The following is a 23,667-nucleotide window of genomic DNA, read 5'->3' as shown; positions in this document are numbered from 1 at the left end:
AAGTCTTGATTTCTGGAGAGAATTTTCTTCAAGAAGGTAAGGGATTGAGGTTGAGCTTTAAAACAGTTGGGCACTTCTGTTGAAATGAAGGTGAGGGAGAGGAAAGATGTGACATTTGCCAGGTGAATCTCCTGCTGTGCTCCACATTGAAGATGGATAAGTGCAGCAAGGAAGTATTAGCTTCCACAAAATTGTAATTACCACAAAAAAAGTGTAACTACCACAAAATTGTGTTTATTATTGACATATAAAAATTGATGTATAGTTGACCAGCAAAAGTCTCAGTCATAGTAGCTAGCTATGGGGGCAGAAATAGGCACCTGTCTCTTTCAGGTTGGGATTGGTATTAAGTGGGTATTGACAGATTATATGGGAACCGAGTTGGTAGAAGATTTTCATTATTAATAGCTTTCCCTGGTGTAATTCAATATTTCAAGTTTTGCTGATGATGAAATGCCAAAGGCAATAATCTACTTGGCACCTTTGGATTAAGTGTTGCCATTATCTTTTACCTTTTTTTCCTAAATTGCCCTGCTTGTAAGAGTATTTGTTATGCTATTCTGAATTTGCTTGTTATAATGTTAGTGCATCAAATTAGGCATGGGGCCTAAATGCTATACACAAGCAAATTGCTATTCACGCAATAATGGTTCCTTGCTGGTGCAGTTAATTTCTGTAGTGACTACACAGCAGATGTTGTAATTGAATCTCTTGGTTCTGATTTATTTAGCTCAGAGGTTCCCAAACATTTTGAGTGCCCCAACCCAACAGAGTCCAGTGCCAATGTGAAACATGTCCATTTTAGGCACTTTGTGCTTTGATCACCAAACAATGCACCTTGTATCATTAATGAGATTTTCCCCATTCCCTTCTCCCTTTTCTGTTGCTCCTTTTGCTCCCCTTTGTGCACTATCCTGAAAAGTTTAAGACTCTAACTTTTTTTAAACCCCTTTCACTAGCAGAACCCAGAGACTAAACTGACATCATTCTATTAGAATGTAAATACTTTATGCATGCGGCTTTAAAACTTGTAGTGTTTTTTTTTCACACAAACCTTGTGATTGTTTTCGCTCCCATGATGCTTTTAGGCAGCCAGCTTCTGCAAAGTGGTATGACCGAAGAGACTACGTCTTTGTTGAATTTTGTGTAGAAGACAGTAAGGATGTTGAAATAAATTTTGAAAAAGAGAAGTTTACATTCAGGTACGTAGTAGATATTCAATCGCATTTATGTTAAATATCTGCCATAAGTTTAGGAGCAGCTGTTTTTGTTTGCATCTTTAAATTCAATTTGAAAAGAATTCAGGCTCTAGAAGTTGCAGTGCCTTTCTCATAGTACTTTTCATAGTCTGAATGTTTTTTTTAGTTAAGTGCTACTTTTTTACTCTTAAATGTATGTTTGTATCCCTGTGAATCTACTCTTGAGATTTTGGTCACAATCTGATAGTGTGACTGCACTTTTTTCCAGATATTTCACTACTGGAGTTTTGGTTTTCAAGACTTATTTTAAAACATTAACTGTTGATTTGATACCAGAAAGACAGTTCATTGTGGACACCTTGGCACTGCGCAAGAATCTTATGCAGTTTCCACTACATTTAATTTCCATACATCTTTGTCTTCCACCGTTCTTCCTTTTTAAGGTCTTCCCATGCCAAATACTGCTGCTTAGCTAAGTGGGCAAACCAGTAATGTTCCTGTACTGTCTGCCAAGTAGTTTTTATTCCTTTTTTTCCCCCCAAATATTCTTTGTATGGATATGCCTGGATGTATGGGTATAACTTGTTTGGCTGTGGAGAAACTGAATTTGCACCTTGCTGCTCTGTAAAAGCGCAAAACATGAGGGACCAAACTTGTAATACCATAATACTGACATTCCTCTGAATATTCTTACAGAAAGGCTGAAATATTGTTGCAGAAGGTATAATGTAGATGCTTGGACTAGAGTTTGAACCTACATAGGGGGAAAAATACACACAAGGGGAAAACGTGCCCACTATTTGGTTTTTCACTAAATATCATTGTTTCGTTCTTGGATATATTGATTTGGGATTATTTGAGTTTAACACAAGATTGGTAATGTTGGCTATGGATCCAGAAAAGATCTTTGTGCCTTCCTCTTAGGGAAAGTACTTGTTCACATTTCTCTATTTCCTCTTAATTTGAAGTTGGAGATTAACGCTAGAATCTGCAAAATGTTGTCATAACTATTATCGTCACAGTACAATGGCTAGGAACAATTGTGCCTTTCATTATGATCATGAGGTTTGCAGAGGATCACTCAAATTTTCCACTGAGTTGAAAAGCACAATGCTGCTTAACTGACCAGTTGATAGTTTGATTGCTCTTTCTGCTTAAAAGCCAGTGCAGACTGTATACTTACAGACAAATTAACTGTTCTGCCATAATTTTGGATGAAGAATTCATCTTGCTTGTCGGTGGCTAAGACATTTCCTTAAAGTTTACTACTTTGGGCACTAGGTTGCTGACCTTATTTTGATAGATCTTTAGGGTTCTTGGTATCTTTGAATCAGATGCAAATTGGAGCTTCAAATCTAGGCCTCTTATTGTGGCTATCAGTAGCAATTACCAAATGATTAAAGCAATATTTAATGTACGTTGAAAATCATCTGTATTTTTAGTCCAAGTGGAACCAAAGTACATTCTACCAGCCATCAAAGCCTACCTTAATTTCAATCTGATCAATTCTTGTGTATACTCCAGTGTCAGCAAGTTTGATATATTGAATTTATGAAGATGGTGACCAGATCAGTAAGTATGAAGACATGTTTGAAGTCTTGCCGTATACCTAGAGTTGCATAAGTTTATAAAAGAATGCCTTTGCGCAAAGCTTGCAATTTTATTTTCCCAGTCTTTTGTCCTGAATCCAATTGCAATTCTTATTATGGCTTATCCATTATAGCAAAAACTACAAATCAAACCTGGGACTTTGATTTCATTATGCTTCCTTTACAAATTGAGCAGTGAGAAGTTTTCTGCATCAGTAGGATTTAAGCAGATAAACTTTGACTGTCTTATCGTTTACACATTGAATACTCAATTTCCTTGCTTTTTTCTTGTTTAGTTTTATCTTAAAGTATTGAGTACTTTCCTCTTTTTAAGCCTGCCCCCACCAATGCTCCCAAGAGCATTTGTGGAAATGGGTGATTCTTGGAGTGTTAATGCTCTAAAGCTCTGGTTTGTTTGTCAAGGTTTAGTGAATGCTTTCAAGTTTTAAATTTATAATGCAGTAAATTTTGAATTTAAAAAAAGCCTTAATCCCATGTTTTGAGTTTGCAGCCTGTTTGTTTAGGTTTTTAAATATGCTTAGGATGTCTACTTCACTTTTTCAAGCAGGAGTTCTATCATCACCAGCTACTCCTTGAAATCATTGTTTGATATTTCATTTGGCTATGAGAACCCTGCGCATGACAGCCAACAGTTCTTGCATGATGTAAAAGTATTTAATGAGTTTCTTGAGAGCCATTTGTTTTTTTTTCTCCCCCCCCCCCTCACCTTCTGGAGGTCTCAACTTGTGGGAATAGTTTTTAAGTAATTAGCAGCCTTTAACCTACATGTGGTAATGAAATTATTTTGGCAGATTTACAGAAATGAGACCTAGATACATTTAATATGGTTGCAAACCATTTCATATTGCCTCTCCCTGCACAAAATGCTATAATCAGCTTCCACCACTTGCTAGGGTGAAGCCAAATGCAAACTAGAAGAATAGGGTCTCTTATTTCATCTGAGTAGTCACAACCCAACAGCATGAACATTCAATTCTGCAGTTTCAGGTAACTGCAGGCCACCCATCCACAATTTCTTTCTCCTGATCTACCCAAGTCCTTTCACTCGCCCCTTTCTTTCTTATCTCCCGCATGATTTCATCTGTCTTCTACCACCTGATTTGTCTCTTCCTTACTATTCACATCTGCCCCACATCCCTTTCTCATCTGAGTTCGCTCATTACCTTCCTTATCCCATGATCTGCATGCTTTTGTCTCTGCCAATCACCTCCCAACCTTGTTATTATCTCCACCCTCCCTCATCAGGCTCCAAGCTGTTAACACCTCTTCAATTGGATCCACCTATATCACTTTGTAGCCTGTCTCACCCTCTTTCTCCCTCCCCCCCCCCATGTTAAATGTCTTCTCATTTACTCTTGATGCTGATGCAGAGTCTTGAGCCATTTCGTTGCCTGCACAGATGCTGAAAATGCCAAGTTTACTAAATACACTCTATTTATTTCCTCTGTGTTTATGCAATTGCCTATTGCTAGTTTAGCTCAGTGATAAAATGCTCTGCTAATTTGTGGTGTTGTACCATGCTGGACATGAAGGTTTTTGAGATTTTGGTCAGAAGGGACAACCTGTCATGCTTTCATTGAAGCAAGTGCCCAGTGAAAAATTGACAAGTCCATTTATTAACATTAGGTCAGGGAATTTGGATTAATTTGTTATTAATTCTCAAGAAGTTGAACTGACCTGTGACAGATGCAAAAAAAATGTATTTTATACCTTTCCTAGATGCTGTTGAAGATGGAGCAGAGATCTTTGTAGTTCAGGTTTTTATTAATGTACAGTATTGCATATGAACATTTAAATTAGATGAAGATAAAGAGATAGTCATACAATGAGGCATGAGTTGTACATGAAGACACATTAGGAGTTGGTTGGATGAGAAGAGCACATCATCTTGTCAGGACAATCTGTTGTGACTTCCCCAATGTCTAAATGAAAATGCATGTTTTTGTTGACGTTTGATGTCGAAGTCAGTTTTTAAACTTGCAAAATAAAGCCATCAGGCTAAAAAGATGAAATAAAAAGCAAGTGATAGAAATATCTGCACAGGATTTGTGGAGGGACATCTTGGGTCAATAACTAGGGTCATCAAATTGAAATGTTTGTTCTCCATTATTTTTGGCATTTTTGGTGTTACAGTAGAAAAATGTGCTGTCTCTGCAGCTCTGCAACACTGGAGGAGGTTGGTAACGTGAGTGGACATGGGGCAGAAAAATTAACAAAACTATGGAGGTTGTACTTCCATGTAAAATGGGGGTTTTGCACACCTTTCCCAGTTCTTTCAAAGGGTTTATATCTGCAAGCAATATAACATCAAGTTAGGATTTGGAATATTCTTTTCTAGCTGTGCCATTTTTGAACACTGCTACACCTGTTGCTTGCTCCAAGACCTCATTCTGATATGTGGTTATGGCTCAATTTTTAAAATCTGCAACTAAGTATGGCATATTAATACATTAAGTCATAAGTTTGATATTTTAAAATTTAAGAAAAAATTGAAATTCATTTATTTGTATGGCATCTCTTTTCCTTGTAGCTGTCTTGGAGGAGCAGAGAACATAAAGCATTTTAATGAAGTTAATCTTTATAATGCAATTGACCCAAATGTAAGTATTGGACAATAGATGAACCAGATAAGTAATAACCTCTGCTACTTTTGCATGTTTGTTCTAATTCTTAATTGAGAAAGTATGTTAATGATCAGTGTCAGACTTTTACAGTGTGGTTTAGTTGTTCACTGAAAACACAATAATAGGTCGCTGTCCCTTTGGTGACAAAGTATGGTTGAATTTTTTGATAAATCGTATTTAAATTATATTTTTGGGCCTAAGGAGTATACTTAACATTTCACTAGGAGAATAATAGTTGTTGCAATGATCTAATTGCATGGATCTGTATAATGTTGGTCTATATTCTTGTCATGGTGTTTTGTAGGATTCCAGACACAAGCGGACAGATAGATCTGTCTTGTGCTATTTACGAAAAGGAGAATCTGGTCAGGCATGGCCACGGTTAACCAAAGAAAAACCAAAGGTAACTAGGACTGTGCAATGTTGTACTCTAATATCCAGTTTTCATTCTTGGCATCCTCTGTAAGGAGTTTGTATGTCCTCCCCGTGGAATGTGTGGGTTTCCTCTGGCTGCTGTGGTTTCCTCCCACAGTCCAAAGATTAGTACTGGTTAGTAGGGTAATCTGGTCGTAAATTGTCCTGTGATTTGACTAGGGTTTAATCACTGGGTTAATGGCAGTGTGGCTCAAAGGGCTGGAAGGGCTTATTCCGTTCTGTATCTCTAAATAAAAATTATTGACTGGTCACTTTTGCAGTTGAACTGGCTCAAAGTGGATTTCAATAACTGGAGAGATTGGGATGATGATCCAGAAGAGGAAGATCTATCCAGCTTTGAGAAGTTTTCACAGGTAGGTGCATTCATTTGAGTGATTGGCTAATATATACTACTGCACATGTATATACACATCCTTCAAGGGGTATTCGTTTAGCAGGGTCAAATACATCATAGTTCTGGAAAATGGATGTCAATCAAAGGAAAAGATGGATGTCAACTTGTAGGAAAAGATTTGATATTCTAGGAAGTAAACTCCAGAGAAGAGTTGGTTTCTTATTTAAACCTCGTTAGCTTGCACTGAATTCTTGATTCACTTCCTGATGAGTTTGAGTTCTTTTGCTCACTTGTTTATTGGCTCAGCATCTCAGAGTGTGCAACTGCACATAAGCCTTCAAGAATAATCTCACCTGCATGTCATAGTGTAAGCACTATACATACACCATATACAGTGGACAAAACTACATCTAAACTATGGTGTTCCTTGCACAGTGGTGCTGAGAATTTTGTCCAAATAAAAATTCTTGGATTGGCAGGAAACTTGTTTGCTGTGTAGGAATACTTTATATATAAAAAAAAATTAAAGCATATTTGGATAATGTTTTCTACTAATGTAGCTTAAGCTTCTCAATGAGTGATAATTTTTCTAATGGCCATGTTTTTTTTTAAGGTCAAATCTCCTTTATATTGAACATTGTGCTTGCCCACCACTTAATTTGCCTTAACCAAATGCGAGTACAGGTCGACCTTCACTAATCCGACTACCTGTAATCCGGTTCCTTCGATAATCCGCACTGATTTCAAATTTTCCACGCAACTGTAATTTCAAATTTTCCAGGCCATCGTGCCAATCTGCTGCGTATTATTTTGGTTGCGCTAGATCTGTTCATGTGTTGGCGCACTCTTGTAAGCACAGACAGGTGATTCCTGCTCGTTTTCCTGCGTTTATTAATATCATTTGCGTGAGGCACGGCTGCCCGGCACCTGCTTGTCTCACCCGCCAGCAGCGAGGGAGCTGGTGCGCGCTGGGCCGGTCCGCCTTCTCACCCGCCTGCTGGCAGTCGCGCACTGCCCTCCGGCGTCGCCCGGCCGACGCTCCATTTTCTTCTGCCTATGACCTCAGATCAGACGTGGTGACCCGCTGAATTTAAGCATATTACTAACCAGAGGAAAGGAAACCAGGATTCCCTCAGTAACTGCGAGTGAAGAGGGAAGAGCCCAGCACCAAATCCCCGGGCTCCTGGCGGTTGTGTGAAATGTAGTGTCTAGAAGACCTCCTTTCTCTGACTTCTGCTTCTGACAACCCCACACTTGCAGACATGTAACTTTGCCTGAAGCAATTGGCAATCGCCTCTGATCTGGGCCGACATTTACGTGCTGGGTGGTATCTAATTAATTAGCTTGTTTATTTCGGCTTTTTTTCTTAAAGATGTGCTGGGTGCGTTCCGCTACCGCTGCACCACTGCATTCTTCACGGCAATGTATCGGTCTGCGGCCCGGAGGGTGGGGGCCACTGGCTTAATGTTATCCTTCTGTAATTCTGTTATCCGGCACTCAGGTCACAGCGGATTAGTGAAAGTCGACCTGTACCAATAGTGTTAATAGGATTTGGATTGTGTAGATGGTTACAGTTGTGACAGTCACTGAAGAATGAATCTGGGCTTATTGCCTTCAGCCCCATCTTCTCTTCCCAAGTAATATATAACCAGTGTCATGGCCAAGGTGAGTGAGGGACGTATCCTGGTCTGTATAACTCAACACCACCCCATCTAGTTCTTGCCCCTATTTAGAATGTCTTTATTAATGTACTGCTTAGAATTAAGTTTTTTTAAAAAAAATTAAAATACATCTTTATAGATGATGAACAATATGGGAGGAGATGATGGAGACATCCCAGACGTTGATGGAATGGATGATGTAAGTATGAAGATACTAGCTTAGAACTCTGTATTTTTAAGTTCATGAAACGGAAATGAGATTATGCTACTACCCAGTAACTAGATTCTCAAGGTTCAAGTTCAAGCCTTTCTGTTAATCAAATAGTGTAGATTGCATGCCGTAATATGGCTAATTGTGCCTTTGGTAAGGAGAATATCAAAATGACTGCTATATTAAATGTCTTTTATTACTGAGAAGTCATGGTGCATGGTTTAGTCAAAGGCAGGGGTTTAAAGAAATTAATTGGAAAAGATTTGGGCAGTTATATTTGGTAGAATTTGTTTTGTCCTGGTTAGACCTATTGAAATTGAGTTGGTCTAAGGCTTTGATTTTTATATTATCTGTTTGGCCATTGGTAGTTATTTTTCTTGGAAATTTTACTTCCCTTGATTGCAAACTCCATTTTCACAGGTGCAGACAATACACTGGTGCCAAGGTTGTTCTTTAGTGTTTTTTTTTCTTCTCCCTCCCTCTTGGCACACTGTTACTGTGATTTCAGTCATATTCCTTCCTAGGTCCCTCAAACTCTTCAAAAGCTCACCTTTTGAGCGATTCACATGATTTATATCCTTGGCTCCTTTGTTTTTGCATTGGTACAACACGACAGCTGCAACATAAATTAACTCTTAGTAGTTGGGAAATCTTTCATTTGTGATAGTTGTCATAGTTAAGTCAATCAAGTCTTTGTCCCAGGAAAAAGTTCTTTGTTAGCCAGAGCAAAGAAACATGCTTAATGTTAACTGAAGATAAGTGCAATTTGTGTTTTTTTTTTTTTTAAATGTTTTCCATAAGGCCAAATAGGGCAAGCACAGCTGTGATGCTCAACAGACAGGGATGGTGTAACATGGGTAGGCTTAGAAACAGATTAATGCACGATGCATAGCCAGGCTAGGGTATAAAGTACATGAATTTGGTGATAATTGATCATGTGCTGTATAGAGAAAAACCAGTACATTTCTTGGACTACAGGAATATTGAGATTCAATACTACAAATTTTATACTAGAAATTGTTTTTAAAATGGAATGAAAACACTATTTTTGATGTAGGTCTGTCCACTGTCTAAAAGGGTAATGCATTGTCACTTGTAGAATCATAATGAATTCTTGTGATGCATGTATTTAAATTTTGAATTTCTGACTCCATCTGTTGGGTTTGCATGTGTTGACTACTGCAAATGTACTAAGAAGTGCCACACTACTTTTGATAACTAGTGTATGTAGTTTAAGCTTGTATTCTTTTTCTCTACCTCAAAGTATGTTTTTGATTTGGAGTATTTCACTATGGGATGTCCAATTGCTATTCTGTAATTGGGAACACATGGGGTGTAAATGGAGCAAGTTTGTTCTGAAAGTATTTTGCTTGCTAACTATAATAGTGAATTGAAGTCATTCGCAACATATAGTAAATGCCTTTGTTTATCCTTTGTTCTGTAGGATGGGTCGCAGGATAGTGATGATGAGAGTAAGTAACTTTTTGATTTGACTTTGAGGTAATTTTGTTTCCACTGTACTTTAATTAACTATTTTTTTTGTTTTTCCAGAAATGCCAGATCTAGAGTAAACAAATTGAGGGGAAAAGGCTTCAGGGAATTGGAAGCAACGCGTTCATTAAAATGTTAATTTTTAACAAAATTATAAGTTGATAGTTGTTCAGGGCAGTGAGGCATATTTCAATTCATTTTCAACCTGTTCAAAAGGCTTTTCTAGGGGTCGATGCATACCAGAGTATTGGACAAAATTGCTTACCAGTACAGGACAATATAAAAATATGCCATTATGCATATTATATGTCAGGACTTGAGTAAAAGTTATTTACGGTGATTTGAATTTGTACTGATCTAGTACTAAACGTTGTAGTTGGTATCTAATACTGAATTCCTTCGGTATCAATTAAGCCACTGTAGCTAATTCTGCAGCAGTTAGGTAGTGAGGTTTTAATAACTTTTCAGAGTGGCTCCGTCTCTTCAGAATTCGTTCAAACTATTAATGGTATTGATTGACCCTTAAGCTTCTACATCTGTTAGTATGATGAGTGATAAAGCTGTACATTGTCGCTTGTGGATTTTAAGTGGCTGTACATTTAGATGACCAAAAGTGTATTTGCACTGTCTTGATCATGAATGCAAGTTTTAAGAAAACTGTTAATACACTATCTTTAGGATGTATTTTGTGAAATCTGCTCAGTACAAGCTGAAAACCTCAATTATGTCAAATGCAATGGAATTTTTTTTAAGCCTACAATATCTTTCTAATAAACTGTTAACACTTAAATATGCTGTTTTTACTTTGCACATTTTGCATGAATAATAATTGCTTTCTGCACTCATTTGATGTTTTCTATTTAAAATTTTGTTACATTCAAAAATTCCTGTGGATGTACTGTAAAATGCTATTAATACCCTATCCAATAGTCTGAAAACTATTGTACTTCTGGCATACTTATTAAACTTGCTAGGGCCCCATTTGCTTGCTCCCTTAAATTGACTGGTTCACTGAAGCGGTATGTAACATTTTTTTCAAAGGATGAGCTAAGTGTTTGGATATTGATAGTAGGGACTAATGGAGCTTAATGGGTGGAGGAAATACAAGGAAGGCCTTAAAGCAGGACATGAGGGTCTGCAGGGATGAAGTTTTTTTAAAAAAATGTTAACCATAGAGTTTGAAATTGAGGTTTGAGCTGCCCAGCATAGGTAAATAGGTAATCAAAAACAATGAGGATATTTGGATGAGGGGGTGGAGAGATTTATATTTATATAGTGGAGTATTTTTTTAAAAGAGAAAACAGGTTGTCCAGGACGATGCTAATCTTTCCCTTGTACCCTTTGATTTCTGACAATTTGGCATAACCATACAAACAAAAGCATTGTGATTGAAGCTTGTACCTTGAACATTTCATCCCAAAGTCATGGAGTAACTAAGATATGATCTGGGGTGGATTTGGAGAAGAATGGAAACAAGTCCTGAGGGATTGTAGAACATAGTGCCTTTTCTAATTACTGTTATGAATGGAGCATACATGAGGTCAGTTGGTGAGTGCTGAGTTTTTGATACTGAGCTTGTTGGGAAGGGTGGGTGAAACTTGCTGCAAACCTGTTGTGGTGGGTATCCAATGATGATAGGAAACCTGTGTGGGAGAATTCTTGAAGTGGAAAAGCCATTGCACTGGGGGAACTCTGGATTCAATGGTACGAACAAGTGTCACGACTGCAATCAAGGAAGACCCTGGTCAGCGGACTGGGCAGGTGAGATCCAGTGGTCAGGATGGTAGTTCTGCGACACTACGTGGAGAGCAAAGGGCAAAAGTAGTCATAGTCTACTTCTGTGTCTTGTCATGGCCTTTGCTCTCCATGGAGCTGACTTCACATGCTAGGACAGGCTTGTCCCTATCTCGCCAGAGTGTGAGGTCACCGGCTACCCTCACCTGTCGAAGCAGCGTACTGTGGTTTGACTACTATCAGAATCGCGTTTATTATCAGCGATATGTGACGTGAAATTTGTTAACCTAGCAGCAGTAGTTCAATGCAATACATAATATAGAAGAAAAAAACTAAATAAGTAAATTACAGTATATATTGAATAGATTAAAAATTGTGCAAAAAAAACAAATAATTAAAAAAGTGAGGTAGTGTCCAAAGATTCAATGTCCATTTAGGAATTGGATGACAGAGGGGAAGAAGCTTTTCCTGAATCTCTGAGTGTGTGCCTTCAGGCTTCTGTACCTCCTACCTGATGGTAACAGTGAAAAAAGGGCATGTGCTGAGAGTTCTTAATGATGGACGCTGCCTTTCTGAGACACCGCTCCCTGAAGGTGTCCTGGGTACTTTGTAGGCTAGTACCCAAGATGGAGCTGACTAAATTTATGATCCTCTGGGCTTCTTTCAGTCCTGTGTAGTAGCCCCCACCCCCCATACCAGACAGTGACGCAGCCTGTCAGAATGCTCTCCACAGTACACCTATAGAAGTTTTTGAGTGTATTTATTGACATAGTAAATCTCTTCAAACTCCTAATGAGAAATATAGCTGCTGTCTTGCCACCTTTATAACTACATCAGTATGTTGGGACCAGGTTAGATCCTCAGAGATCTTGACACCCAGGAACTTGAAGCTGCTCACTCTCTCCACTTCTGTCCACTGTCACATGCAAACAGCTACTTGGAGCCAAAGGTGAGAGCTGAGTGTCCGGTGGGAACCAAAGCTGAGCAAGCTACCCCAGAATGAACACAACAAGCCCCTTCACCAGAGGTGCTACCCACCCTGGATACCTCATATGCCCCAATGCTAAATTCTGTACAGGAATGCTTATACAGTGTTCTATGGACATCTCTTTCAATGTACAATGGTGTTAATTAGATCTGAAATAAACTCTTCATAACCGATGAAGCTGAATTAGAAAAAAATACTAAGCACAGTTTTTATTTACTGGCTGTTATGTTATCAACATAACTGCAAACTTGCCATTTGATGCTTCAGTGCTTTTGAAACTTCATGTTTTCTTGTGTGACATGGGGGGGTGGGGGAGGAGAAGAAGCTGGAAGCGGACTACCTCTGTATATGCTACCCTTATTGTTGGCTTGTAGAGGTTACAGATTTGAGAGTTGCTGTTGTAGGAGCTGTGGCATGTCAAGTAACTGCAGTGCATTTCTGTTGGGTGATGCACACTAGTCCCTGTGCAATGATGGTAGATGAGATGCCAATCAGGTTGTTTGCGTTTGCCTGCATTTAGTCTACTTGAATTGCAGTTTGAGCAAATGAAGACTTTTTTGGTATATTGCGGTCGGTGCTGATGCTTTATTGTCCATTCCTAAATTGAGTAGCTAAGCAACCATGTGGATGGCTCTGGAGTTGCATAAAGGCCAGCCTGGGTAAAGTTAGCAAATGGCAGAGGCCATTCAACCCTTTGTGACTGCTTACGATCATGCTTTTTCTGCTTTTAGGTCAGAGCAATGCAGCACGGAAATAAGCCACCTATTGCAATCAGTGGCCACTTTTTTCAGGTACATCTTAATGCAAATACCTAATCAGCCCAACATATGGCAGCAACTCAATGCATAAAAGCATGCAGACATGGTCAAGAGGTTCAATTGTTGTTCAGACCAAACCTCAGAATGGGGAAGAAAGGAGATCTAAGTGACTGAACGTGGACTGGTTGTTGGTGCCAGTTGGGATGGTTTGAGTATCTCAGAAACTGATCTGAGATTTTTATGCACAATATTGAGTTTACAGAGAATGGTGTGATCCTATTTGGTCACAAAAAAATATCTTCCTCCAAATTTTCTTACATTAAGGCCTAATATGGTGTTTCCCTTTGGAATTACTTGCACATTATGCACAAACCACAAAGTTAAAGGTGTGGAAGGTCCCTCGGAACACCAACACATTTAGCCTATGAAGTCATAGACAAGTACAACACAGAAATGGGTCTTTTGGCCCATCTAGTCTGTGCTGAGGTATTTAAACTCTTTATTCATATAGACCTGCACTATGACCATAGCTCTCCATATCCCCTACCCTCCGAGTGAAGATGTTTCCCTTCATGTTCCCCCAGCTCTTCACTTTTCACCCTTAATGCATGACCTCTTATTTGTAATCTATGGAAAAGAGTAAACAGTCAATGTTTTGGGTGGAGACCCTTTATCAGGGCTCTTTTGCAGGTAGTAATAAATAAAGGTTTCCTTTATTTTCTTGTGAAACCAGCCTTCACACTGACTGTCTCTGTTGCCGTTCTGTACCATTCTGCCAAATGGTAGATGAGAGTAAGACAACGAACTTTTGGTCTTTCACTCAAATTTTCTCCGGCATCCCTCTCGCAAAATAGAACCAACCGTGACTGCGTTGCTCAAAGGAAAGCATTTATTTTCACACTGAAATTACACCCAAAAAGTGCAACAATCTGTCATGGGGTAGTATAATTTTCATTTTAGTAATAAACAGTCATATTTTCTGCCTCAATTAAACTTAATTACACAAAATGTAAATTTAAGTAAACAAACATTATCTATGATCCCCTTAAACTCACCTGTTCCCCTTTTCCCAGTTCCCTCTAATCATCTGCTTTTGAATTTCTCCCTTTAAACATCTGTGCTTTCCAATTCATCCACTCCCTTCCACCCGCACGTATTTAAAGCTGTGCTTTCTTACCTTCGTTGCCTTTAAACCCACCCACTCATTTTTTCTGCTCCCTCTCAACTGAACCACTGCCTTTCCTAGGTTTTCCTTAAACTCACCCACTCCCTTTAATCTTGCCAGTCTGGTGTACCTCCTAGGCACCTTTGAAATGGGAAGAAATCCCATGATTTTTGTTTATAAAAAGTCCACACTGAACACAATCAAGAGCTCTTGAGGCAACTGGCAGATGCTAAGAACAGACTTAAAGGTGGAGAGAGATTTATGGAAGAAAGAGGATACCAAGAGTTGTTTCAGATATATAAAGAATAAACGAGAGGCGAGAGTGGATATTGGACAGCTGGAAAATGATGCTGGAGAGGTAGTAATGGGGGACAAGGAAATGGTAGATGAACTGAATAAGTATTTTGCATCAGTTTTCACTGGAAGATGCTAGCAATATGTCGGAAGTTTGAGATTGTCAGGGGGCAGAAATGAGTGCAGTTGCTATTACCAGGGAGAAGGTGCTTGGGAAACTGAAAGGTCTGAACTGAAGGTAGGTAAATCACCTGAGCTAGATGGACTAAACCCCAGGGTTCTGAAAGAGGTAGCTGAAGAGATTGTGGAGACATTATTGGTGATCTTTCAAGAATCACTAGATTCTGGAAAGGTTCCAGAGGACTGGAAAATTGCAAGTGTCACTCCACTCTTTAAGATGAGAGCGAGGCAAAATACAGGAAATTATGGGCCTGTTGGTCTGACCTCAATGATTGGGAAGATGGTGGAGTCTATATTAAGGATAGCCAACTGGACTTTGAGGTAAATGGTCCCAAGTTTGAATCCGGCTGGCTCCTTGCACACTTTCCATCCGTGCTAAGTTGAGTAGCAACTTGGCCTTGTATAAAAAAAGAAGAAACAACATATTAAGGATGAGGTTTGGGGTACCTGGAGGCACATGATAAAATAGGCTGAAGTCAGCATGATTTCTTTAAGGGTAAATCTTGCCTGACAAACTTGTTGGAATTCTTTGAGGAAATAACAGGCAGTTATACAAAGGAGATCAGTGGATAGACAAAGCAGTGCTAGTGGATGTTCTTTACTTGGATTTTCAGTAGACCTTTGACAAGGTGCTGCACATGAGGCTTCTTAACAAGGTAAGAGTCCATGGTATTACAGGTTTCCCCCGCCACCCAAAGGTAGAGCGCTCCTATGAAACGGTTCGTAAGCCGAAATGTCGTAAAGCGAAGAAGCAATTACCATTTATTTATATGGGAAAATTTTGTGAGCATTCGCAGACCCAAAAATAACCTACCAAATCGTGCCAAATAACACATAAAACCTAAAATAACAGTAACATATAGTAAAAGCAGGAATGATATGATAAATACACAGCCTATATAAAGTAGAAATACTTTTCCACAACCATTACTGCACTGTTCGCTGTAGCGAAAATCTCACGCAAGTGCTGTCGGCAGAAAATCTCATGCAAGCGCTGTTGGCAAAAACACTCTCTCCAGTAACCTTTAAGCTATGAAGCTGCCAAATCATACCAAATAACACATAAAAATACACAGCCTATATCAAGTAGAAATAATGTATGTACAGTGTAGTATCACTTACCAGAATTGGTTCAGCGACGAGCACACTGATGGTGTGTTAGACTGAGTCGTCGTAGGTTGGGTGGTGCAGTGGCCCCCACCCTCCAGGCCGCCGACCGATACCGATCCGCGAAGCATGCAGGGGTGCAGCAGTAGCCGGGAGGTACACAGCACATCTTTAAGAAAAAAGCCGAAATAAACATGCTAATTAATTAGGTGCTGCCCGGCACATAATTGTTGGCCCAGATCAGTGCTGATTTCCGATTGCGTTGTCTCTGATCTGGGCCAACAATTACGTGTTGGACGGCACCTAATTATTTATGGGGCAACTGTAATGAAAACCAATTTTCCCCGGGATCAATAAAGTATGACTGACTATTCTCCGCGAATCGGTATCTGTCCGCGGCCTGGGTGTTGGGGTGGTGGGACACTGGGGTATCATCTCGTCGTCTGTTTCCATTAGAGCAGGCAGCTTATCTTCTCCTATGACTACCTGCCTCGATGTCGAAGGTCAAAGTTCATCATCTACTGTGGCTGATGTGGAAGGCTTGCTTGATTGCTGAGTCTCACGCATTTTTCTATCATATAGTTCTTTATAAGGACTCAAACCATCCTACAAATATCCCCTAAACCTACATACCTTTTCAAAATTAAAGTCGTACTTTATCATTGCAGCGAAAATCTCACGCAGTTGCTTCACGTTCGGTTTGCTAATGAATTCAGTTTCGATTGTTATCCTTTCCTCTTCCAATTGCATCAGCTCTTCATCTATCAGTTCTTGGTCATGGGATGCCAAAACCTCTTCTATATCATCTTCGTCAGCTTCCACAAGCCAAACTCACGTTGTCCTTACTTTGTTCACCACGATCAAAAGACTTAATTATGTCTAGTTTTATGCTAAGTGTAATACCCTTACGAGTTCTTTCAGGCTTTTCCGATACCATAGAACTCATCTTGCAAACGGCTGCTCACAGGCACGTGTTAAAGCAATACCGGCGAGAATCCGGGGGAGAGCGGTTGCTTGGGGCACACGCTGCCTTTTTATCGCATGCTGCCTTTCTTCATAACAGTAAAAACACCTTCTGAAAGCGAAAACAGGGAACTAATGTAGGTCTTTTGTAACAGTGAGGTTTCGTAAAGCAAACGTCCGAAAAGTGGGGGGCACCTGTACAGGAAGGATACTAGCAAGAACAAAAGATTGGCTGACTGGCAGAAGACAAACAGCAGGAATAAAGGGGGCCTTTTCTGGTGTTCCGGGGGGAGGGTGGTGGTGTTGAGACAGGTTCTTTCACGTTATGTGTCAATAACCTGGATGACAGAATAGATGGATTTGTGGCCAAGTTTGCAAACGATACACAGATAGGTGGAGGGGCAGGTAGTGTTGAGGAAGCAGGGAATCTGCAGGATGTCTTAGACAGATTAGGAGAATAGGCAAAGAAGTGGCAGATGGAGTACAGTGTAGGGAAGTGTTTGGTCATGCACTTTGGTAGAAGGAATGAAGGTGTTTTCTAAATGGGAAGAAAATTCAGAAGTCAGAAATGCAAAAGGGCCTGGAAGTCCTAGTGCAGGATTCTCTAAAGGTTAACTTGCAGATTGAGTGGGTAGTAAGGAAAGCAAATGCAATGTTAGCATTAATTTTGAGAGGACTAGAATAGAAAAGCATAGATGTAATGCTGAGGCTTTATAACGTATTGGTCAGATCGCACTTGGATTATTTAAGAAAGGATGTACTGGCAATGGGTGGTGTCCACAGGAGATTCACAAGAATGATCCCAGGAATGAAAGGGTTAACCTACAGTATGAACCTCTGGTCCTGTACTCACTGAAGTTTAGAAGAATGAGGGGGGAATCACATTAAAACCTATTGAATATTGAAAGGCCAAGATAGAGTGGAGATGGAGAGGATGCTACCAATAGTGGGGGAGTTTAGAACCAAAGAGTTCAGCCTCAGAGTAGAAGGACGTCTCTTTAGAACAGAGATAAAGAGGCATTTCTTTAGCCAGAAGGTGGGGAATCCGTGGAATTCATTAACACAGATGGCTGTGGAGGCCAAGTCATTGTCTATATTTAAAGTGGAAGTTGATAGGTTCTTGATTAAGAATGGTGTCAGAGGTTTCGGGGAGAAGGCAGGAGAATGGGGTTGAGAGGGATAATAAATCAGCCATGATCGAATAGCAGGGCAGACTTGGTGGGCTGCATGGCCTAATTTTACTCATATCTTGAGGTCTTTTGGTATGATCTTGTAGGGCTGGAGGAGATTGTACATGGAAGACAGGGGGAATTTAAAAATAAGGATGAGGATTTTATGATGGAGAAGTTGTTTAACCAAGAACCAGTTTAGGGCAGTAAACACAGGTGTGATGGGTGAACAGGACTCATTGCTTGTTGGAACATGTCCACAGAGTTTTGTTTGGACTCACAGCTGTATTGCCATGCACTGGATAGTCAAGTCCAGATGTAACAAAATCCATACTTATGGTTTAAGCAGCAAGTGAGCTGAGTGCCTCAGCTGACAGAGCTGCTACCTCACAGTGTCAGAGACCAGGGTTCACTTCTGACCTTGGGTCTGCATGGAGTTTTGTCAGTTAGGGGAATGGACAGGAAGAAGGTTGTGTGGGTGAGAATGAGATTCCTGGATGGTATGTTACCTCCTGAGACATCTCAGATTGAGTCCTCAGCATTCTTAAGTGGGAAGGTAAACAGCCAGAGGTCAAGGTCCATGTATTTATCAATGACATGGGTAGGACAAGTGAGGATGTTCTGCATATGGAACTCAGGGAGTTAGGTGCTAAGTTAAAGGGCAGGACCTCCAGGGTTGTGATCTCAGAGATGCTACCCTTGCCACGTGCTAGTGAGGCCAAACTAGGAAAGTTATGCAGTTTTAACACGTGGCTAAGGAGTTGGTGTAGGAGGGAGAGCTTACAATTTGTGGATCATTGGGCTCTCTTCCAGGGAAGGTGGAACCTGTACAGATGGGACGGTTTGCATCTAAACTGGAGGGGGACTAATTCCCGAGCAGGAAGGCTTGTTAATGCTTAATGCTGAACAGTGGGGTTTAAACTAGAGTTGCGGTTGGATGGAACCAGAGTCCAGAACAGACTGGTGAGGATTTATGGGTGGAACTGAGAAATAACAAAGGTATAACCATGTTAGTGAAGCTATATTACAGACCACCCAACAGTCCAAGGGATTTCAAGGAACAAATTTGTAAAGAGATCGCAGACAGTTGCAAGAACCATAAGGTTGGTATAGTAGGTGATTTTAACTTTCCACATATTGACTGGGAATCCCATACTGTAAAAGGACTAGATGGGATAGAGTTTGTCAAATGTGTTTATTTGAAAGTTCCTTTTATCGGTACATAGAAGTCCCAACAAGAGAGCGTGCAGTACTGGATCTTTTATTAGAGAATGAGACAGGACGGGTAACAGAAGTTTGTGTAGGGGAACACTTTGCAAAAGGTAAATATACCAAGTGTAGGGAACCTTGTTTTTCAAGAGATATTAAGGCCCTGATTAAGAGAAAAAAGGAGGTGCGTTGCAGGTATAGGCAGGCAGGAACAATTGAGGTGCTTATGGAGTACAAAAAATACAAGAGAACACTTAAGAAAGAAATCAGGAGGGTTAAAAGAAGGCATGAAGTTGTTCTAGCGGACAAGGTGAAGGAGAATCCCAAGGGCTTCTACAGGTATGTTAAGAACAAAAGGACTGCAAGGGACAAAATTGGATCAGAACTGTCATCCATGTGTGGAGCCAAAAGAGTTACGGGAGATCTTTAATGAATTCTTTGCATCTGTATTTACTCAGGAGATGGGCGTAGAGTCTATAGAAGTGAGGCAAAGTGGCATCAACTTCATGGAGCCTGTACTGATTACAAAGAAGGAAGCGTTTGCTACCCTGAGGCAAACCAAGGTGGATAAATTCCCAGGGCCTGACAAGGTGTTCCCTTAAACTCTACGGGAGACAAGTGCAGAAACTGCCGGGGCCATAGCAGAGATATCTAAATCATTCTTACCGACAGGTGAGGTACCAGAGGATTGAAAGATAGCCAATGTTGTTCCGCCGTTTGAAAGAGGGTCTAAACAGAAACCAGGAAATTATAGGCCGATGAGTCTGACATCAGTTGTGGGAAAGTTACTGGAAAGTGTTCTAAGGGACTGGATTTGGATAGATATGGACTGATTAAGGATTGTCAGCATGGCTTTGTGCGTGGTAGGTCATGTCTAACCAATCTTATAGAGTTTTTTTCAAGGGAGTTACCATGAAAGTGGATGAAGGCAGGGCAGTGGATGTTGTCTACATGGACCTCAGTAAGGCATTTGACAAGGTCCTGCATGGGAGGCTGATCAAGAAGGTTCAGTCATTCGGCATTCTGGATTGAGGTAGTAATTTGGATTAGACGTTGGCTTTGTGGGAGGAACCAGAGAGTGGCAGTAGATGGTTGCCTCACGGAGGCCTGTGACTAGTGGAGTGCCGCAGGGAGTGGTGCTGGGTCCTTTGTTGTTTGTCGTTTATATCAATGATCTGGATGACAATGTGGTCAACTGGATCAGCAAATTTGCGGATCACACCAAGATTGTGTGTGTTGTGGACAGTGAGGAAGGATATCATGGCTTGCAGAGAGACCTGCACCAGCTGGAAAAATGGGCTGAAAACAGGCAGATGGAATTTAATGCAGACAAGTGCAAGGTTTTGCACTTCAGTAGGACCGACCAGGGTAGGTCTTACACAGTGAACGGTAGGGCACTGAGGAGTGTGGTAGAACAAAGGAATCTGGGAACACAGGTGCATAATTTGTTGAAAGTGGTATCACAGGTAGAGAGGCTCGTAAAGAAAGCTTTTGGCATATTGACCTTCATAAATCAATGAATCAATGTATTGAGTACAGGACATGGGATGTTATGTTGAAGTTGTATAAGACATTGGTGAGGCCTAATTTGGAGTATTGCGTGCAGTTTTGGTCACCTACTTACAGGAAAGATGTAAATACGTTTGAAAGATTATAGGGAAAGTTTACAAGGATGTCGCCAGGTCTGGAGGACCTAAGTTGTAAGGAAATATTGAATAGGTTGGGACTTTGTTCTTTAAAACATAGAAGACTGCGAGGAGATTTAATAGAGATATGCAAAATCATGAGGGGTATAGATCGGGTAAATGCAAGCAGGCTTTTTCCACTGAGGTTGGGTGGGACTACAGCTAAAGGTCATGAGTTAAGGGTGAAAGGTGAAAAGTTTAAGGGGAACATGAGGGGAATCATCTTCACACAGAGGGTCATGAGAGTGTGGAATGAGCTTCCAGCACAAGTGGTGCGTGTGAGCTTGATTTCAACATTTAAGAGAAGTTTGGATAGGTACATGGAGGGGTATGGTGGGCTATGGTCCTGGTGCAGGTCCATAAGAGCATAAGAACATAAGGCATAGGAGCAGAATCAGGCCATTTGGCCCATAGAATCTGCTCCTCCATTCAATCATGGCTGGTCCTTTTTTCCCCTCCTCAGTCCCACTCCCTGGCCTTCTCCCTGTAACATTTGATGCCACATCCAATCAAAGACCTATCAATCTCTGCCATAAATACACCCAACGACCTGGCCTCCACAGCTGCCTGTGGTAATAAATTCCACACATTTACCACCCTCTGGCTAAAAGAATTTCTCCACATCTCTCTTTTAAATGATGCCCCTCTGTCCTGAAGCTGTGCCCTTTTGTCCTAGACTCCCCCACCATGGGAAACATCCTTTCCACATCAATTCTGTCTAGGCCTTTCAACATAAAAAAGGTTTCAATGAGATCCCCCCCATCCTTCTAAATTCCAATGAGTACAGACCCAGAGCTATCAAATGTTCCTCGTATGATAACCCTTTGATTTCCGGAATCATCCTTATGAATCTCCTCTAAATCCTCTCCAATGCCAGCACATCTGTTCTTAGATGAGGAGCCCAAAACTGTTCACAATTCTCAAGGTGAGGCCTCACCAGTGCATTATAAAACCTTGGCATCTCATCCCTGCTCTTGTATTCGAGACCCCTTGAAATGAATGCTAACATTGTATTTGCCTTCCTCACCACCAACTCTACCTGCAAGTTCACCTTTAGGGTGTTCTTCACAAGGACTTCCAAGTTCCTTTGCATCTCAGGCTTTTGGATTTTCTCTCCATTTAGAAAATAGTCCGCACATTTATTTCTACTACCAAAGTGCATGACCATGCATTTTCCAACATTGTATTTCACTTGCCACTTTCTTACCCGTTCTCCTAATCTGTCTAAGTCCTTTGGCATCCTACCTGTTTCCTCGACACGACCTGCCCCTCCACCAATCTTCATATCATCTTCAAGCTTGGTAACAAAGCCATCTATTTCATCATCTAAATCATTGATATACAGCATAAAAAGAAGCGGTCCCAACACTGACCTGTGCGGAAAACCACTAGTCACTGGCAGCTACCTAGAAAAAGGATCTTTTTATTCCCACTCACATCCTCCCAGCGATCAGCCAATGCTCTAACCATGCCAGTAACTTTCCTGTTATACTATGGGCTCTTAACTTGGTAAGCAGTTTCATGTATGGCACCTTGTCAAAGGCCTTCTGAAAGTCCAAATATACAACACTGCACTCCACTGCATCCCCTTTATCTAAACTACTTGTAATCTCCTTAAAGAATTCCAACAGGTTTGTCAGGCAAGAATTTTCCTTAAAGAAACCATGTTAACTTTGTCCTATCTTGTCCTGCATCACCAAGTACTCCATAACCTTATCCTTAACAATTGAATTCAACACCTTGCAAATACTGAGATCAGGCTAACTGGTCTAAAACTTCCTTTCTGCTACCTTCCTCCTTTCTTAAAGAGTGGAGTGTCAGTTGCAATTTTCCAGTCCTCTCGGCACCATGCCAGAGTCCAATGATTTTTGAAAGATCATTACTAATGCCTCCACAATCTCTCCCACTATCTCTTTCAGAACCCTAGGGTGCAGTTCATCTGGTCTGGGTGACCTATGTACCCTTAGGTCTTTCAGCATTTTGAGCACCTTCTCCCTTGTAATAGTAACTGTGCTCACTTCTCTTCCCTCACACTCTTCAACATCTGGCACACTGCTATTGTCTTCCACAGTGAAGACTGATGCAAAATACTCATTTAGTTCATCTGCCAGCTCCTTGTCTCCCATTATTATTTCTCCGGCCTCATTTTCTAGCAGTCCAATATCCACTCTCATCTCTTATTTCTTACATATTTGAAAAAGCTTTAATATTGTTTACTAGCTTGCTTTCATATTTCTTCTTTTCCCTCCTAATGATCCTTTTAGTCGCTCTTTGTAGGTTTCTAAAAGCTTCCCAATCCTCTATCTTCCTACTAATTTTTTGCTTTGTTGTATGCTCTGTTTTGCTTTTTGTTCATGCCATTGACTTCTCTAACTTCCGTTAATGCCCCACCTCCCCTTTGTACCCCATCCCTTATTTATTTATTTATTTATTTATTTATTTATTTATTTATTTATTTATTTATTTTCTCTCTTTTTTCCCTCACTCTGTCCCTCTCACTATAACTCCTTGCCCAATCCTCTGGGCTCCCCTGCCCCTTTCTTTCTCCCTAGGCCTCCTGTCCCATGATCCTTTCCCTTCTCCAGCCTCGTATCCCTTTTGCCAATCACCTGTCCGGCTCTTGGCTCCATCCCTCCCCCTCCTGTCTTCTCCTATCATTTTGGATCTCCCCCTCCCCCTCCCACTTTCAAATCTCTTACTATCTCTTCTTTCAGTTAGTCCTGACGAAGGGTCTCGGCCCGAAACGTCAACTGTACTTCTTCCTATAGATGCTGCCTGGCCTGCTGTGTTCACCAGCATTTTTTGTGTGTGTTGCTTGAATTTCCAGCGTCTGCAGATTTCCTCATGTTT

General features: G+C 40.6%; 1 protein-coding gene across 5 annotated transcripts in view; it reads left to right on the top strand.

Annotated features, from left to right (window-relative positions):
- LOC140191754 (prostaglandin E synthase 3-like) overlaps window positions 1–23,667 on the top strand; it is a 40,797-nt gene that overhangs the window by 7,674 nt on the left and 9,456 nt on the right. For 2 of the 5 annotated variants that reach the window (XM_072249466.1, XM_072249462.1), the window contains 7 exons: window positions 1,089–1,202; window positions 5,340–5,409; window positions 5,738–5,836; window positions 6,129–6,221; window positions 8,003–8,062; window positions 9,519–9,546; window positions 9,626–10,355. In XM_072249466.1, the coding sequence (XP_072105567.1) occupies window positions 1,089–1,202; window positions 5,340–5,409; window positions 5,738–5,836; window positions 6,129–6,221; window positions 8,003–8,062; window positions 9,519–9,546; window positions 9,626–9,645 (484 nt within the window). In that variant the 3' untranslated portion in view covers window positions 9,646–10,355. Of the gene's footprint in view, window positions 1–1,088; window positions 1,203–5,339; window positions 5,410–5,737; window positions 5,837–6,128; window positions 6,222–8,002; window positions 8,063–9,518; window positions 9,547–9,625; window positions 10,356–23,667 lie in introns of those variants that run through there. The other 3 variants (XM_072249463.1, XM_072249464.1, XM_072249465.1) reach the window with 3 other exon arrangements.

Source organism: Mobula birostris, chromosome X (genome assembly GCF_030028105.1).
Source record: "Mobula birostris isolate sMobBir1 chromosome X, sMobBir1.hap1, whole genome shotgun sequence".
Taxonomy (NCBI): Eukaryota; Metazoa; Chordata; class Chondrichthyes; order Myliobatiformes; family Myliobatidae; genus Mobula; species Mobula birostris.
The sequence above is the reverse complement of the archived record's forward strand: the minus strand, read 5'-3'. Positions and strand labels throughout refer to the sequence as shown.